Source organism: Lutra lutra, chromosome 9 (genome assembly GCF_902655055.1).
Source record: "Lutra lutra chromosome 9, mLutLut1.2, whole genome shotgun sequence".
NCBI lineage: Eukaryota > Metazoa > Chordata > Mammalia > Carnivora > Mustelidae > Lutra > Lutra lutra.
Window position 1 is genome coordinate 20,730,912 of NC_062286.1, and position 19,769 is coordinate 20,750,680.

The following is a 19,769-nucleotide window of genomic DNA, read 5'->3' on the forward strand; positions in this document are numbered from 1 at the left end:
TCGCGGTACCCCCAAGGAGAGCTCCAAATCCCCACACGCCTACGAAACCACAGTAACTCCCGCCTCCCGCCTCCCGCCGCAGGGAGAAGCAAAGACCCCTGGGAAATTGACCTTTCGCCTCCGCTCACTCCTTACTTCAGCTCACCAATTTTGACGCTAGCGAATGAAGCGACGAAAAAACCTGGGAGGCGGGACTTAGTGTTGTCCGATCCACACTGATTGGACTGCGACGGCGTGAGGGGGTGGACCGCGTGAACAGGCTAGCGACCCTCTCTCGGTGAGCCAGGAGAGGTGGAGGCTGCGCTTGCGCACTGGGAGGCGGCGGAAGTGGCCTGAGGCGGCTACGCGTGCGCTGTGGGCGGAGCGCGGCTCCTCCACCTCCTTAGCCTGCTAAGTCTTCCCATCCTTGCCCAGCTGGTGTGGTGCTCGTGTTTCCGCACCTCGTCGCGTAGAGTCGCTGCCGAGTGGGCGCTCGGTGTTCGGGTCGTCATGGCTGGTTACGAATACGTGAGCCCGGAGCAGCTGGCTGGCTTTGATAAGTACAAGGTAGCGCGGGGCCCCGCGGACGCCCCTCTCCCTCCTCTTCCCGGCCTCTCCTAGGCGGCTGAGGGGCAGGCGCGGTCCGTGTCACCTTGTGCCGCGTGGCTCCGAGCGGGCTGGCGGGCGTTTCTCGGGGGGGGGGGGGGGGGGGGGTCCTGTCGAGACCTGGAGCTTTGGGGTCAGGGTGCGTGGGAGCGTCCTAGGCCCGCCGCCTTGACTCCGTACCTTCCCGGAGGATTGCCTTTTCCTTAAGAGACCGCTCGACGAGAGTGGAACCAGAGAATTCCCTGCGCTGCTTTACTTCATCATGATTATTTTTAGCGGATGCAGTTACCTACGTGGTGTCTTAATTGTTTTCATTTTAATGAAGTCTCCACCCGTCTCTTTCATACAACTCAGATGGAGATGGTTTGTGGCAGAGAGGCCCGGGGAGGGGGGAGTAACTACTGAGGCCATGCTGCTGATGCACTCCACTTCTACGCCCAATGAGGAGGCTTCCTCAGCCGTAGCTTGTGGCGCTTGGGCTGCCCGATGAAGTAAATGTGCACAGAAGGAGCTGTGTAGTAGAAAGAGCGCGGGCTTTGGAGTCCGTAGAAACCTGATACCAAACTCTAATTTCTTTACGAGGCCTTGGGCCAGGTAATAGTCCCTATGGTGCAGAATGATTATAGGAATTTGCCAAGGGACTGACACATAATGGGCCTCCAGTAAATGCTGGTTGTTCACTTTCCTCCAAATCTGGTTTTCCTCCCCTGCTCTCTTATCAGTCAATGACTCCATTGTCCATCCAGTTTTCAGAGCCCGAGATCTGGGCTGTAACCTTTCATCCTTGCTGTCGGTGTCAGTTTCACTCTTCGATTCCTCTACCTCACCCACCAGCCAGTGAATCACCAGGTCCTCTACCTTCTGTCATTTTTAGCCCAAGCTAGAAGAGTGGTTCCATTACCACTCATCCCACATACAGTGTAAGTAGCCTTTTTATTTTAGAATACTTTTAGAATAGATTTGCAAGAAAAATCGTGAAGATAGTAGAATTCCCTTATGTCTCAGACCCAGTTTTCCCTATTACTAACATCTTACCTTAGTATGATACATTTGTCATGATTAATGAATCAATATTTACACATTATTAACTGAGGTCCATACTTTACCCAGATTTCCCAAGTTTTCACCTAATGTCCTTCTTCTTTCCTGGGATTTCATCTGCGATACCACATTTCCTTTAGTCGTCCTGTCTCCTTAGGCTTCTCTTGGCCGGGACCATTTATCAGACCCCTTCTTTTTGATAGCCCTAGTAGTTTTGAGGAGTTCTGGTTATGTGTTTTGTAGAATGCCCGTCAGTTGGGATTTGTCTAATGTTTTTCTCACGGTGAGGCAAGGGTTACGGGTTTTTGGGAGGACGGGCACGGAGATGAAATGGCATTCTCATTAGAGTACATGCTGTCCATGTGACTTGTCACTGTTGATACTGCCTTTGATCACCCGGCTAAAGTACTGTTTGTTAGGTTTCTCTCTGTAAAGTTACTCTCTTTGGAAGGCAGTCACTATGAACCCTCCCTTGACAGTGGAGAGTTATGTCCCACCTCCGTGAGGGCAGAGTATTGGCATAATTTGTTTGGAATTATGCATGGGAGATCTGTCTTTTCTTCCCATTGTGTATTTATCTAATCATTTAGTTATATCAGCGTGGATGCATGAATGTTTATTTTATTCTGTGGGTTATGATTAAGTAGTACTTTATTTTGTTGCTCGACCACATTTACTTTTGCCCTTACAGTTTTTTATGTTAGTGATCTTTAAAAAAAAATGTGCATCTGGTCACATTACTTTTTTGCTTAAAACCCCCACGTCTTCCCATTGCTCTTGGAATGAAGTCCCAAAAATTGATAACATGATCTACATGTCTCTGAATGATACGGTCCTTACCTGTCTTTAGCTTCACATACTCCTCACTGTCTGCTGCTGCTGGCGTTAGTAGCCATCTCCTCCCCTTCTCCCCTTTTCTTTTTCAGATCTTTAAGTAATGTTGTTCCAGCTGTCAGGAATGTTGCTTCCTTTCCTGTTTATATTCATCTTTATGTTTTCACTTAAATGTTATTTCCTCAGAGAAACATCCCCTAAGCTCTCCTCTCCCCTTAAGCGTGCCGTCAGAGTACCCTCTTCTCCTTTATGGAATTTGTTGGTGTGTCTCCCTATTAGAATGTAATACTCAAGTGGTTAGACTTGGTTTATGGATCACCATGGCCTGAGCACAGTACTACTACGCATACTAGGAACCCGGTAGACGTGTGGAATGAATGAATAGCTGAAAAAAATCATAATGGATTTTCCCTAACTGGAATCGGAAAAACTGTGAAGGACTTTAGCAAGTCATATGGGACATACCTCTGCTTTTAAGCAACATGGTGTCATACAGTTTTGACCTGAGGTGCTGACATGTATTAAAATTTAAGTGAAAAGAAGGGGCGCCTGGGTGGCTCAGTGGGTTAAAATTTAAGTGAAAAGAAGTTTCAGAGCCTTCTTGTAACCTTGGCCAGGACTTTGTAACTTCATTAAAGAAGGTTATTAACCCAGACACCTCCTGTTTTGCCTTCAGCTCTACCCCTTCCTGTTCTCTCTTTTGCACTGTAAATATTGACATATAAAACTTTTTCCTTACTAGGATCTGGCTTTCTGGGTGTAAGTGCCAATAGAAGAGCTGTTTTCAGTTGCAGCAGTGTCTGTATTATGGAATCCACCTTTTCTTATAAGCAGCGTTCCCTGAGTTTATATTTCCAACTAGATAGGTGTTCTAATTTACAGGAAATTCGAGTGTGCTTTTTTATTCCTATCTTTTCCCTTTTTCTGTTACCTGACTCACTTCCTGTGTCTGACAGCACATTTCCTATCATCCTGGAAAACAAAGGTCAGTTTAGCAAGTGTCCAGTGTTCACTAAAATGTAGTTTGTTGATTTTATTCTAAAAAAGGAGGGCCACAAATTATAATCAAAACTTCTTCTAGGGACGCCTGGGTGGCTCAGTTGGTTAAGCAGCTGCCTTCGGCTCAGGTCATGATCCCAGCGTCCTGGGATCGAGTCCCACATTGGGCTCCTTGCTTGGCGGGGAGCCTGCTTCTCCCTCTGCCTCTGCCTGCCATTCTGTCTGCCTGTGCTTGCTCTCTCTCCCTCTCTCTCTGACCAAAAAAAAAAAAAAAAAACAACAACAAAAAAAAACTTCTTCTAGTAGAGGGTACTTAGTATTGTGTTCATATTAAAAATATGAATCCAAAGGTGTCCAAAGGAAAAAATCTGTGTGGTCAGTTTTACTGGAATGTGAATTGTACCTAGAGACACTTTCTAAAGAACATACATACCTCTTGTGTGGTCTTCAACAGGAAGTGCTTTATGAATGCTTATTGAATTAAAACAGCTTTCGAAGCAGATCATCTCATAAATGGGTAAAGACTCAAAATAGTCAAGAGATCTTTATTCCCCGATGTGACCCTGTATATTACAGCAAAGAGATGTGAGAAAATTTGATACTGTAAAAGCTGCTGGTATAAAAATTACTTTTGAATTAGTTTAATTTCTTTGTCTCCCTGGAGGTACATCTGAGAGCTACAGTTGGAAACCTGGCAGTTATTCAGAATAACCACTGAGAAGGGTGCATATGTGGGTGGTAATTTGATTTCTGTAGTAAGAAACTAAGATGATTGCTTCTCGGTGCAGAAGAGAGCATGGGATGGATTGTATGTTACGTGCTGTCTGTTATGTGTTGTGTTCTCCATTTGTTACCACAATTTTATTAAGCAGATGAATAATTAGTTGAGAGTCTGCCTTCTCTGTTAGGATATGAGCTCTGAGAGGGTAGGGCCTATAGGTGTCTTATTCAACATGACCAGGGTATAGCACATGAAGAAAATAGGTGCTCAACAAATATTTATTGAAGGAATGAAAGTGCAAAAGAATATAAACCATTTTGGAAGTATGGTAAAAGGGAGCTGTGCATCTCCTGGATATCCGAAGAATACTTAGGTATTTTGAATGTGAAGATGTCAGGGGTTTAACTACCATTTTCTCTGTTGCTTCTTCATGTGCCTTTAGACAATTATATTGGGGGATTTTACCTTTGAGAGGCTTATCATTCCTCCTTTCTACCTGTCCATTCTTTGGACAACTCTTTACAGTTGAAGGATTTTCCCGATTATCTAAGGGTGAGACTTCTATTGTGGTTTACTTAATCTGACCTAAGGGAGGCATTATTTAATTGCTAGTGTAACGGCTAGATCCAAGTTGTATCATTTTGCTTCAGAGAGGAGGTAAGTGTTCTTCCAAATGTCTTGCTTGGATTCAAGAATATAATTTTAGGATGAATTGGTTTCAGTTATTTTGTTGTTGCATGTCAACAACAACCAGATTATAGGAGCTGTAATAATTGTAAATTTAGTAGTATAACAGTTAACAGGTTGTAAAGAGAGACTGTGTGCAGGAGAGCAGTGGAATGCAAAAGGAGTGGAGGCCTGAGAGTATTTTCTGGGAACCATAAGAAGGTAGATATTTAGGCATGATGGTGGAGAGGCAGGAGATGAGGCTGAAGAGGGAGGTGGGTGCTGTCAAGAGGGGATGCTTTGATGGAAAGGACTTCTAGATTTTACCCTGTAGATCAGTGTTTCTGTGGCCCAAGGACTATCAGCATCAGAATCACTTGGGGAAGTGTTTAAATAGCAGATTCCTAGCCTCACTTCGGGAGATTCTGGGTAGGTTACTATTATCTGCATGTTAAATATCTCAGGTGATTTTTAGGCATGTCGTAATGCTGTAGGTTTGGGGGAACTGCTTGATTTTAAACAGGATCAGATTTTAATTTTAGGAAGCTTACCCTGGCAGCGTGTAGAACAATGGGTAAATAGAAAGATAATAGTAATCTTTTGTGCAAGGGACTTCTCTTGGATGGGACCAAATGGTGTGGTTTGTGGACTAGGAATCAAAACAAAGAAACTTCATGCTGCGAAGAAGTATCGTTTGTGGAAGAATTAACCTCCACTAGAGGAATATTTCTGTAATGATTTCAGAGAATAGAACACTTGTCTTCTGAGGCAGAGTAGACACATGAGAAATTCTTGATCTTTTGATTTACACTTATGATTGCAGGTCAGCTACAGTATACCATGTTAATTATGGCAGTACCTAAATATGTTACATTTAATTCAGACATAACTTATCTTTAGTTGTGCTTGATCTCCTTGAGTAGATTGAGGGAGCTGTCCTTTCCCACCTGTAGATACATTCATAAGGCTTGAAAAACATTTTAGTGACCCCATTTTTAAAAAAAGACTTTATTTAGTTATTTGACAGAGAGACACAGTGAGAAAGGGGACATAAGTAAGGGGGGAGTGGGAAAGGGAGAAGCAGGCTCCCTGCTCTGCTCCAGTTCAGGACTCGATTCCAGGACCCTGGGATCAGGACCTGAGCCAAAGGCAGACGCTTAACCAACTGAGCCACCCAGGTGCCCTTTTCAAAAGGTTTTACTTTTAAGTAATCTCTTTAGTGGCCATAGATATAGAATTATAAATGTCTCATGGAAAGAATTATTTTTGCAGTTGACAGAGGCAGAGGAATCTTTCAGAAGTGAAACAAGGATGGATGGGGAACTTCTGTAGAATGAGAGGGAGAGAGATTAAGTGGTCGGTAGAAGGTCACCACAGTTTTAGGTGCTGTTTGGAAGAAACATCTTGACTTGGTTCTTTTACTGCTTTCTGAAACATCAGTTCACTGAGGATGGCTTGTTTTTCTAACACCTGTAATGCTTAAATTTGCTCAGTGCGTAAGGGAAAGTTGGAGCAGATGTACCAGAGAGACTGAAGGGGGGAACCAAGGCACAGAGACCAGGAAGACCATGGTAAATTAGACATAAGGAAGTGGCTGAGCCTAGTGAGCTCAGTGAAGGAAAGTTGAAATGGCAAGAGAAATATTTTAAATACTGAGTAATAATAATAATAATGATAGCAAATGTTTATATATGCCAGGCATTGCTTTAAGTGTTTTTACATATATTATCTCATTTAATATTCACAGGTGCCTTAAAAAGTAGAGCTACTGTTATTTTACTGAGGCACAGAAAATTTAACTTGCTAATGGTCCCAGAGCTGAGATTTGAACCCAGGTATTCTGAGTTAGGAGCCCATTTTCTTCATGCTGTGCTTCCTCTCAAATCTAAGAATTAAAGATAAGCTCTGCCTTGTAGTTACTGGATGTTTGTACCAGATATCGAAACATTAAAGTAAAGACCTTCAGTGACATGCTTAATTGGGTTTGTGTCTAATGTGTGCAGGTGGGGAAAATGTACAGGGAAAAAGAAAGAACTATTTTTGTTTTCCCCCATTTAAAAATTATTAGTGGGGGCAGGTGGATGACCATATTTTCTAGTCTTAACATTTTGCTGAGTATTAAGAACATGTCATATACTAGTAGCTTTAATTGAGATAAAAGTCTTTTGATTAAATAATTAGGTTTGGGACTAATATTAAGTTAGAAAGAAACCACGTGCTAGTGTTCTGACTTAGTGTCATCTCTAACCAGATTTCCGCATCTGTGAAATGAAGGAGTATCTGCCTCATAGGATCGTTAATCAAAACTGAATGAGTCAATATTTGTAAAATGCCTGGCACATAGTGCTATATTAATGTGAAGTAAGAAATAAAACTTGACATTTGTGCTTCTCTGTTTGTGGACGCTGGTTAACATACAACATACACATGTGTGCCCATATCCTAGGAAGTTATACCAAGAGGAAGTATATTTTAGGAAAGCAAGTTAAGGGTGACAACTTAATGGAGAGATGGGAAGAGTAACAGAGAGAGACTTTGACTTCAGATTTCTTCTTCTCTTTAATCATATATAATAGCACAACATGCAGAGTCAGTAAATTTTCTCAAATATTGCTCTCCTATTTAAGGATCTGCTGTCTCCTCCATATATTTATCATGTGTTTGGTATCTAGATTTCCCTGCAAGGATTTCAGGTTTCTTCATTAAATGACCCCTCCTTTCGTCCTGTCATCTCTTGTTAGAATTTATTATAGATTACTTAAGTTTAGCAAACAAACCTGTTTGTCATCATGACTCACTTCTATTTTACTGCTCCAGCTTCTCCAATCTTCTGTCACCGTCTTCTTCTAACTTGTTAGTAGATGTAAGTGATAATATTGACTGAAATGAGATCTCATTGTCTACAGAGTCATGTTTTCTGTGACTGTAGTTCCTAAAGTCTTGTATTGATAAAAAGTATTTTAAGAAATTTAAAATTTTTGTCCCAGGGTTATTTGAAATCCTCCCCCACCTTTTTGGACTTTAAGTTTAGGTTTGGTGTTTTTATACCATAGATTGTTTCTAGCATAATGTCTTGCATTTAGTAAATTTAGAGAGTACTTGTTGGATTTTATAATACCTTGTCTCTTGCTTGCAGTGCAGTATTTGAAGTTACCACAGGGAGGAATAGGTGTTGGCCACTAAACTAATGGTGTGGTTTCTCCCTCAGCCGAGGAGTTGTGGGAGTGCCATCAATGTTTGCCTTCACCAGAGCAGTGCTCCTCAAACCTGAGTGTGCTGCAGAATTACCAGGAGGGTCTGTTAAAAGAGATTGCTAAGCTGCACTCTTAGAGTGTCTGAGTCTCTGTATCTGGGGCAGGGTCCCAAAATATGGTTTCAGTTTGGTGACTACAGTTTGCGAACCACCCCATCGAAGAAATATTCAATTATGTTGCAATCTGAAGAGGAGTTACTAAAACCCAGAGGTGGATGTAAAGGAGTAAGAAACCGTATTACCGTAACAAGTTAGCTCTCAAGCATCGGGTAGTCTTGATTTTGTGGAGCCCTAAGATCTCTCTGAGCAGAAAAGAGGATGTAGCGCTTTCAGAATTGTGCACTGGTTTCTTATCGCTGGGTAACAAATTTTCACAGACCTGGTGGCATAAAACAACACACATCATCTCACAGCTGTCTGTGAGTTAGCAGTTGGCACCAGTAAGCCGGCTCCTCTCTCTGCTCAGGGTCTCACCAGGCCGCAGGTAGGGTGTCAGCTGGGCTGTGATCTCATCTGCAGCGTGGGGTCCTCCTCCAGGCTTGTGTGGTGATGGCAGCGTGCAGTTCTTCCCAGTCACTGAGGCCTTTAGCTCCTAGGGCTCTCCCACTTTCCCCCGCCACATGGCCCTCACCATGCGCAGTTCACGTCCTTGCTGCTTGCTTCTTAAAGGTCAGCAGGAGACTCCTCCACGTTGCTAAGATGAAGACTTATATTCATGGAAGTGATATCTCATCACCTTTGTCATAGAACGTATCCTAATCAAGGCAGTGACATTTCTCACCTTTGCTATATTCTGTTGGTTAGAAACTAGTCACCAGGTCTGCCCTCAAGGGAGCGCAGTGAACCTTCAAAGGGAGGGGACTGCTTATCGAGGGGCTTGACTCACTGGGCATTACTTTAGGATGTGTCTGCCATAAATTGGAAGACAAATTTTAGAGGCTGTTATGAGAATAATGATTTCAGTAAATTGGGTCCAGGTAGATCATAATTGTATTTAAGCCAAGAAAGGGTAGTCTGGTTTCAGACAAAGTGATCAATTTCATAGACATGTTCCAGGATGAATCAGAAAGGACTTACAGTTTAGATCTGCTTATTAGCCGTTGTAATCCTTGAATTTTATAGTCTCTTCATGTGTAATATAAGTAGGAATAATCTATCTTACGATATCAAATAAGAGAACAGCTGTAATTGTCTGTGGAAACTGTAAAACATTATACAAATATAGACATGACATTATTAAAAGGGGAAGAGGAAGAATATGCCCTTGTGAAGTTCAAAGTTGCTGTGGACTAGTCCCTAGGGGAAGGCAGATTTGGTGAAGGGAGTAACATTTCTTCTCATCACTATAACTCTATACTGCTACTTAAATAAACATGCAAAGTAGTTCATGCATTTATTCATTCATATGTATAAACATTCAAATATGTTTATTGAGCTCAGGCTACTGTGTGCCAGAAGCAGAAAAGATTAGGTTGTGAAGTTTTTCTCCATTCTCTTAATTGTTAGTTTCCTTATATCCCAGTGCTCAGCGAGTCCTGCACTTTTATGTGAAAGGCTGCTCTTTTGATTGCCTTGGTATTTGTTGAGTGAATAATGATTTTTTAAATAATTGAGATCCCTCGTTTTATGTTTCTTGCTTAAAGTGCCTCGGCTGGAGGATTGGAATGCCATTGCTAAAGAACTCTGCTCCAAGAGTGGCTGGTGGGATACATGTTGGCCACAATGGATTCTGCTCCCGTAAAAACTTAAAACACCTAAACATAATTGAGCCATGAGTCCTGTCAGTGAGGTTCTGACCTCAGTATCATACCCCTGTGCTATACCAGATACTGAGATTCATTGTGCAGGGGGAGAGAAGAGGGAGTTGACACTTTCTGCCCCTATTTTAAGAAAGGTTGGTAATGTGTGTGTTGCATTTTAGAGATGTCTGAAAAGTTGGTTTGCGCAACAAATATTATAATTTCATGTAACCCAGTTGTGAACCAAAATTGGCTTTTTATGGACATCTTCCTTTTTACTCTTAAAAACTTGGATAATTTTGGGGCGCCTGGGTGGCTCGGTTGAGTGGCTGCCTTCAGCTCAGGTCATGATTCCAGGGTCCTGGGATCGAGCCCCACATCAGGCTCCCTGCTCAGCGGAGAGCCTGCTTCTCTCTCTCCCCCTCTCCCTGATGCTCTGCTTACTTGTGCTCTCTCTCTCTCTGTCAAATAAACAAATAAAATATAAAAAAAAATTAGATAATTTTGAACTCAAAAATTTTGGGACTAATTAAAAGAAATCAGAAGCATCATTTTGAGTTGGGTTGCATCTGAAGTAATTAACAGTAAGTGTGGTGTATGAACTATAACAGCGTGTAGCAAGCCATACTTTACGGATTACTGTAGTTAATGAAATGTGTTTTATAACTATAAAGCTTCAGGGCACTGGGTGGCTCCCTCAGTTGAGCTGCTGACTCTTGAAACAACATCAGTTGTTGTAGGTTGTAGGATCAGGCCCCACGTCAGGCTCCTTGCTCAGTGGGGAGTCTGCTTGAGGATTTTCTCTCCCTCTCCCTCTGCATCTCCTCCCACATGTGTTTTTTTTTTTTTCTTCCTCTCTCATAAATCTTTTAAAAAATATATTAAAGCTTATATTTCAGATGGGTAAAGACAGACCTTATATTAAAATCATTTGACAGTGAGAGAGTCCTATTCTCCTTATATTGTTTAGAAGACAAACAAAGTAGGGGAAATCTGCAGCTCAGTATAGTAGTAGAGCATTACTTGGGATAGTGGCCCCAGTCTAATTAATAATTTGTCCAAAGCTCTGTATTTAATTCAAGGGTGTGTTAGTTCGTATCAGTTTTCTTATCCATACAGGGAAGGGATTTGAAATATAGTACCTTTTTAAAGGGAACACTTCTATGTCCAAAGAGGTGGTTTCATAGTTTTCCTTTCATTGGAGCCAATTTCCTTCTTAAATTAAGGGGAGTCTCACATTTTTAATGTCCCTTCTCAAAAACGTATACTTTGCAGCACATTTGGAAGTAATTTATAAGTCACTGTACTGCTAACCCTAACCCTAGTCTAACCCATAATCCTTTCCACCTGATGTACTTTAAGTCTTATAACTGGCCTCTATTTGCACTTTGGTCCCTGTCCAGTTCTTTTTACACTGGAATCAGTATGATCCTTTAAAAATGTAAATCAGGATGTGCATTGGTTTAGAATAAAATCTAGCTCACTGTGGTCTTGCTAGGTGGTGTAGGCCCACGTCTCCAGTCTCATTTCCTGTCACTCTTCCTGCTCACTAAGCTATAGCTGCATTAGCTTTCCTCCAGTATTTCAAGTATTTCTAGCTTTCTGGTCTTAGCACATTTTTGTTCTCTTTGCTTGGAAGGTATCCTGGCATGCACTCCCTTCCCTGCAACACCTGTGTACCCCCCCACACACAAATGCACACTGCCACATGTATATTCTTTATTTGCTATTTCTTTTTAGGTATTTTACATATAAATGCACAGATCTTAAGTGTCTAATTTAATGAATTTTTACATATGTATATACCCAAATAACCACCACCCACGTCAAGGTACAGAATTATTTCTGGCACTTCAGAAGGCCCCCTTCAGTCTCTCTCATCAAATTACTATTATTACTTCTTATGTCATAAATTAATTTGTTTTTGAACTTGATACAAATGGAATCTACAATAGCATGTTCTCTTTAGGGTCTCTCTTCTTTGACTCATTATAGTGTGTCTTGCGTTCCTTATCTGTCTTCTCATCTTGCACTCAGCTGAGTATCCCCTCCTTAGAGAAGCTTTCTCTGACCACTCTGACACTATGCACACTCTCTGCCCTGAGTCCTCTTGCAAAACACCCTGCTTATTTCTTTCACGGTATTTAACACAACTTGTGATTATTCCTTGTTTTCGTGCTTCCTGTCTATCTCACAATGGGCTATGGACTCCATTAACATAGGGAACATTCTGCTCTGGTTCATCGTTGTCTTCACTGGGCCTAGTAAAAATTCGCCTGGCCCAATTGTAGGTGCTCAGTCATAAATACCTGTTGGCTTACTGAATGAATGAATGAATGAAGAATGAAATCTGCTTTATTTTCTGACTTGTACTGAAGTAAAAAAAAAAAAAAGTTCTGAAACTTCCTAATTTTTGGCAAAATGTTATCTAAAATAATTCTGATCTTACTAAGATTTTATGAAAAATTTCTCTTGTGGGAAAGATAGACTAATTGTCACAGGTGGCAGGACAGAATTCTATACCCAATTAAAAGTTATTAAATGTACTTGAGGGAAATGTTTAGAAGTTCTGTCTCGATCAGCATTTTTACAGAGACTTAGGTGAAGGCATTATCAGCGTGACCGATATACATGCTGAGATTTTGAAGAGGCGTAGCTCTTACCTTGCGTAAGTGAGTGAATCTGAAGAGCTCTGGAGAGGATAGAAAAATGAGTTGAATCTAGTAAGATGAAATGTTATAATGGTAAATGTACAGTCTTGTCCTTAGGTTCCAACAGTCATCCTCACGTTAGCATGGAGAAAGGTGGCTTAGTAGTCCACCTGAGCATTCGTATTTAAGTCTGCAGAATGATTTTGTTGCTGTAGGAAATTAGTATGTTGAGTATCAGAGGAATATTGAGGAAGAGGGCCTTATGGTCATGTTCTCTCTACTCATGCACCACGTGAAATGTTTCTTATGCCCTGGATCATGTTTGTATTGGTTTAATAACAAATTGGGATTTCCTGGAGCACCGGTTGTCAAACTAAAGCCCTCAGGGACCTGTTTTTGTGAATAAAGTTTTACTGGAACACAACTGTGCCCACTTTTTTACTCTTTTCTTTTTCTTTTTTTAAAAAAGATTTTTATTTATTTATTTGATTAGAGACACAGCGAGAGAGGGAACACAAGCAAGGGGGAGTGGGAGAAGGAGAAGCAGGGTTCCCACTGAGCAGGGAGCCTCATGTGGGGCTCGATCCTAGGACCCTGGGATCATGACCTGAGCCGAAGGCAGACGCTTAACAACTGAACCACCCAGGCGCCTCTGTTTACCTATTTTGTGTGACTGCTTTCTTGCTTCAGTGGTAGTGTTGAGTGTTTATTACAGACCATATGGCCTGCAGAGCCTTAAATATTTACTATCTGATGCTTTCCATAAAAAGCTTTCCAGCTTGTGGTCTAAAGTACAAGACCTAGATGAGAAGAAGATTGAAAGCATGGCAAGAGGAGCAGCAAGAGGAATGTGAGATGTGTAAGCAGGTGAAGAGAAGATACAGGTGTGACGGGGGAGCAGCCTCAAATAGTTGAAGCATGGTTATTGGGAAGAAAAATTGGACCCTTGTCTGCTTAACTTTGTAAAGCAGTATGAAAACAGGATAGAAAATATGGAACAAGGAGAGAGTTTTGTTAGTGTATAGAAAGTTGGTTTAACGTGGGTTGGGTTTGCTTCTGGAAATAATGAGTTTTTTGGCACCAGAGGCATTTGAAAAGAGGCCACATGTCTGCCTTACCTCTTTGCGTTGATGAGGGTCAGGTGTCTTCCGAACCCTTGTGATTCTGAGATTTTGCCTTGGAATGATTCTCAAACCCAGGCTATGGTTTTCAAGCATTTCTCCAGGGCTCTAGCTTCATCTGGCCTTGCAGATTGGAGATCAGGCAAGCCACAGTGGGCCTTAACAGTGGATTATCTACCTGTTTCAGGTGTTCAGATATATACCATTCCACCAGAAAATAAAAAATATATATAATAAGCTTTAACAAATACCTGAATTTAGTTTAATATCTCTAAAAGTTTATTATTTATTTATTTTTTCATGCATGTGGAAAGTTTGAATGATTCTTTTTTCCTGTTGATTCACAAGACAGTTTTAAGTTTCTTTGTTTATACTAAGTGATATGTGATATCGAAACATACTCGGGTGTGTAAGGCTAGAGCACAGAGTGTTCTTTAGGTTTATTGTTCGCTACCTTTTGTGATCTCCTTTTACATTTTCTTGCTGTACTTGAGCTAAAGGTGAAACATTTACTTGGGCAAACTGACCTTGTATTTAGCTCTGCATTCTTTTCATACTTCTGGTCTCCTGAAGTAGAAATTTCGAGGTAGAACTTCAGAATTTTAAAAGAGGAGCTTTTCAAATGAAAATTCCACCAGTTAAGGGCCTTCTTTTAGATCTGAATTAAAATTATGGAAAGCTGCTGAATGAGGCTCATTCAGCAAACATTTGAATTAAGAACATTATACTTTGTACATTGTATTCGGTGTTCATGGTATGTCTTAAACAGTTTCCTTCTGACTTGGACTTCTTACAGTGTACTTCGCAGTAGACGGTGGGCTTGAAATGTGTGGTTTCCCCATTTATCTGACCTGCTGGCTAGTCAAGTCGGTCTGGATGCTGGCTCCTGTAAGTGGAGATCAGGACTCTCCCCCTTGTCATTGGCAGCCTCTATTGGTTCCCTGTCCTTAGGTCCGAAGACTTAAACCCGTCAGCTGAGGACCCCTTCGTTCTGCAGAGGTTCAGATGCAGTGACATTTGCTATGTGGAAAAGCTTTGTAACCTGTGGGAAACTGCAAGTGCAAGGTGATTTTAGGAAGAACATAACTCGCATTTAAGTAGAGTCTCTTGGCTGTGCAGCCTGTCCCTGCAGCCAGCAGAGGCGCGCCAGGATCTTCACCGTTTTCCTCTCGCGGTCTAGCTCAGATCCGTTTTCCCAGTTATCCCATTTCAGGCACAATGGGTTGGAGAAAGGGAGGCACTCAGACATGGAGTCTGCTGAATCATTTGACTTGCTAGTTAACTGTCTTTGCCAGCACCAGGTTAAATAGACATAGTTTCTAGGTATATATATATGATCTTTTACTTTTTTGTTCGATCACACTTTGGAGTCTTAAAACATTGATGAGAAAAGATTTCGTGCATATTTGGAAACATTCAGGAAGAAGTTTTGACCTTTAATTATGATTTTTAAAAAATTAGATGATTCAAACGCTTACTACCTCTTTCATGGACATACTAAGCGTTACTATAAAACACAAAACTTTTTTCAGACATTGGACTATTGTGATGTTTAAATGTCAGCTGGATGAGTTAGGTGGTATTCCCACTCTCTGAGGTGGGAATTATCCCTTACCAATGATCTCTTCTTCCCTACACCTAGTGGAGTACTTATGACATGCCAGGTACACCAGTGTGTGTGTATCTGATGAATAAGTCATTGATGTGACTCTTAAAATTATATGTATGTATGTATGTATAAATACAGATATTTGTTAAAATTTCCTTTGAATTTTTATTAAATAGCTCAATAATTAGGGAATAAACTGGATCACCACAGAACCCTAACCTGTTCTTACCTTCCTTTGGTTATTTATGCAAGCTGTTTTTCTGCTGTAAAGGGATCTGTTATCCTTTGGTGGTTAAAAAACATTTAAGAATATCTAGTACTTACATAGCACTTACTGTGGGCAAGGTACTACTTTAAGTGTTTCACGCATATGATTAATTTACTTAATTCTTATGGCAGTCCTTTGAGGAAGAAGCTGTGCTCCTTGTTTACAGGTGAACAAACTAAGGCAGAGATTAAGTAGCTTTCCCAAAGTTGCACGTCTAGTGTTTTAGTGGTGGTATGAGGAGGTGGAGAGTCTGTGTTGGAATGTATACAGTGTGCACATTTTGATCTTGCATTGTAAGTGAGGTCTTGTAAGCAATATAAATTTCTCTACTGAAACATTGTAACATATAAAAGTTAAATGAATGAAAAAAGAAATCTGGCTGTACTTGACCATCTTTGTCCCATTTATATTGTTCCTCCAGTTTTGTTATTTAGATGAGGACATCATGTAAATAGACATAGTTTCTAGGTTATTTTTGTAATATTATTTTCACTCCAGAAATACTGTTCTGTTTGCTAATGTGCAAGGATAACTGAATATTTTCTTTCATTTCCTAACAGTACAGTGCTGTGGATACCAATCCACTCTCTCTGTACATCATGCATCCATTTTGGAACACTATAGTCAAGGTAAGATGATTAATAGACTTGTACTTATGTTTTAGTAAGTTTTAAATATTTTATGGAGTGTTATGGATGCAACCGTTTGTTTAATAAGAAAGATATCTAGAGAAGCTAGCTCTCCCATCCTTCTTTTCCCTTAGTCACATATCTTTTGATTTATCTCCCTGTTGGCGTATAAGCTAGAATTTATCATTTTTATAAAATGAATTTAAAATTTTCCTAAGTAAATGTAATGTTATTATTATAAAAGTTTGTTGATTATAGAGTTATTTAAAATACAGAAAATAGAAGAAAGATGCTTATTTTTAATCAGCGGATGTTATGGTTTATATTTTAATATATATATAATATGTATAACATATATATGTATGATCTTTCAAGTTTATAGCCTTTTTTGTGAATTAAATTTGCATCTTGTGTCGTGGCCAGAGAGATTCCTTTACTTTAACTATTTTGTAATTACTTTGAAAAAAAAATATAGGTATTTCCTACTTGGCTGGCTCCAAATTTGATAACCTTCTCTGGCTTTCTGCTGGTTGTATTCAATTTCCTACTTATGGCATACTTTGATCCTGACTTTTATGCTTCAGGTAAGATTACTACTTTACTATAAAATTTAAAATGTCTAAATGGAGAAAATGAGATGTGGTTATTTTCTGGTTCTATTCATATGCTTGTATTTTGGGAAAGTTTTACATACTATAAGAGTATGTAAAATGTTAGGAATTGGGTGTAAAAGCTAAGTAAGTTGTATTTTCACAGTTTGTTATGGTTGTTTCCATTAAGTTCTGGAAACCAGTTTGGCTCCTTAATTTAGATATGCTGTCTAAAAAGCAATGAGGTTTTGATAAATAAGGAATAATTGGATTTATAAGAAGACAAAAATTAAGATTATGACACTTTGCCTGAAAGTGAATATGAGCAGGGTCCAGCATACTTAACAGTTCCAGAAATATCCCTTCCCTTGTTCTAATTATGCAAGAAAAATCCCCCTTTTGAAGATTATCTCTCTTTCCCTCTGCTCAGCATCCGTATTTGCCTTTAATACTTTTGAGTTTCCTCTGAAAATGGTTCTTAAACGTTGTTGAAGTCTTCTTTCACATCTGTTCCTGTCTTCCTGTTCTCCCTCACCCTGTTTCTGCCCTAGACCACAGGACAGAATCTGGCTGTATTTGGGATAAGGGGGGATAAGTGGGAGATAGAGCTGATTCTCATTGCTCAGCCAGTTGATGGAATTGAGAGGAAGTGAAAGATGGAGGTAGATGAACATATCTTGCATTCTAAGTTGGAGTATATATTTTCCAATAAGAATACTTATAAATGATGTGGTAAGGAGTTTTAGTGTTATAATTCATTTGTGTCGTGTGTTTAGCAGACTTTTGTGGACTGACCTGGAGAAACTAACAGTCACTGAAAACATTGTTTTTGTAGGAAAGTTCGGATTTTTAAAAACTTATGACTTGATATTATAGAAATTCTAAATATTGGAATTATATATTTGCTTAACTATCAATGCAAATTTTAAGCTATGTCTTCTATACATGTAATAATATGGGAACTTTTTGAAGTTCATAAAGTATGACATAATTAATAAGATTAAATTTTTATTAAGCATGGTTTGGATATTAAACAGTTTCTAAAAATTTGTATTTTAATCTTCAGAACATCCTCAAAAGTTTATTTTGTAACTGGAAATATTTTTTCCCACTGTTCTAACATTATTTGCTTAGTTACTAAGAGAGCTAAAAATACGTAAATATTATATATATTTCCCCAAGTCATAGAACCATCTAGTCCTGGTATATTTGGTAAATAGACAGGAAGAGTTAAATGGTATATTCATAGTCACACTGCTGGTTGAGTACAGAGCCGGGACTGGAGCCCAGACCTCCTGATTCTCAGTTGTTCTGTCTTAGAGGGCAATCGTGAGGTTCAGACATTTCAGAATGATTCTGATGCCAAATCATCTAGTGAAGGTGACCCATCTATACCCAAATGAAAAGGTCTTTTGTTTAGTTAATTAATAATGTAATGAAAAAAATACAGATTGAAGGCTCAATATGTTTGTAGGATAATTGCAAACAACAAGGATCAGATTAAACACAGGCATCTTTTAAGTTCCAAAAATATTAATTTTTATTCTCAGCACATAAGTAATTTTCAAGTAAAGATGGACAATCAGTTTTGAGTTAAGATTAAAGTTCAGTTCTCTTGTTAATAAGGGTTGGGGAGATACTCCTTTGGTTTTGTCAGTTTAGTGATATATTTTAATGTCTACCTAATTCTGCATTAAAAATATATTACAAGGTACTTTAACTTCTATTTAGGAAGTAGAAATATTTCTCATTGGCAGCACATGGTATGGTAGAACGTGTGTACTTTGTGTTAAAAGCTGTGTTGCTTTCCTTTGCAGCACCAGGTTACAAGCACGTGCCCGACTGGGTGTGGATTGTAGTGGGTGTCCTCAACTTCATAGCCTACACTCTCGGTAAGAGATTGGCAAACGCTCACATACTCAATGGCTGGTGAATCTGTCAGCAGGGAGAGCCGCCAGCAACTAAGTTAACATTTTCTCCTATGCTTAATTCATTTTAACTCGGGTTTATTAATTTCCTGTTCAATATAAACATATACTTTTGAGTTTCTCTGTGGAAAATATTGTCACTCATTGCTAGGGAATGCAAAGAATAAGGTAGGAGTTGGCACACTGCCCTTGCAGCGCAGCTCTGGCCTGTTGCCTGATTTTATAAGTAAAGTTTTGCTGGAACACAGCTCTGTGTATTCCTTTACATGTTGTCTGTGCCTGCTTTCAGCAACAAAGACAAAGTCGAGTTGTTGTGGCAGAGGCTTCTGATGACCTACAGTGCCTCAGCTGTTTACTGTCTGGCTCTTCACATAAAATATTTACCCACAGCTGGAACAAGACATCATTTTTGCCTTACGTTTGGGAAGCAGTACTGACATAGCAAATAACTGTGGAATACTGAGAGCTGCCCTAATAGAGCAAAGTGGGAAAACAAAAATAAATGGGAGAATAAGAAAGTGATCAATTCTTACTTGGTGGAGGGGTGGTCAGGGTAGTCTGCTGTGTTAGGCCGTACTATCTTTTTGGCCAAGAATGCTTTTTATTGGGATTATCTGCATGGCTTGTCATGCCTGCTCCTATTCTCCTTCCCTATTTTGTTTTTCTCCGTAGTACTTAATGCCATGTGACCTGCTTGTCTGTCTGCCCTAAAATGTACGTAGCTTTGAGGGCTCCCCAGTGTTTAGAATAGTGCCTAACATGTAGTAGGCACCCAGTATATAGTTTTTAAATGAATATAAAATACCAGACCCTGACTTCAAGTTGCTGAGATCTCTTCAGGTAAAAATGACTTGCACTCATAAAGCCAGTATAGTTTGGTACCTGATTAAATGCTGACATTGCAGGTGACCAGAGCTGCAAGAGTTTGGGGAAGGAGAGAGTGAAGTATGGAACAATTAGGGGAAAGCTTAGTGAAAACATTTTTAGGTGGAAGCTTTTGTACATTTGTTCTTAAAGATGAGCGGGTTTAAGAATTCTATAGGGTTTGGTTGCCAAGGATAGAGAGAAATAGGGAAAAAGGCGAGACTGGCCTACGGCTTTGGCTTTTAACAGCATACCTTAAGAACTTTTTGTA

General features: G+C 40.0%; 1 protein-coding gene across 1 annotated transcript in view; it reads left to right on the plus strand.

Annotated features, from left to right (window-relative positions):
• The first annotated feature begins 357 nt into the window (after positions 1 to 357).
• The window catches only part of SELENOI (selenoprotein I), a 39,794-nt gene continuing 20,382 nt past the window's right edge, over positions 358 to 19,769 (plus strand). The window contains exons 1-4 of the mRNA XM_047745213.1: positions 358 to 546; positions 16,048 to 16,116; positions 16,592 to 16,700; positions 18,524 to 18,598. Coding sequence (XP_047601169.1) covers positions 490 to 546; positions 16,048 to 16,116; positions 16,592 to 16,700; positions 18,524 to 18,598 — 310 coding nt within the window. The 5' untranslated portion in view covers positions 358 to 489. The remainder of the gene's footprint in view (positions 547 to 16,047; positions 16,117 to 16,591; positions 16,701 to 18,523; positions 18,599 to 19,769) is intronic.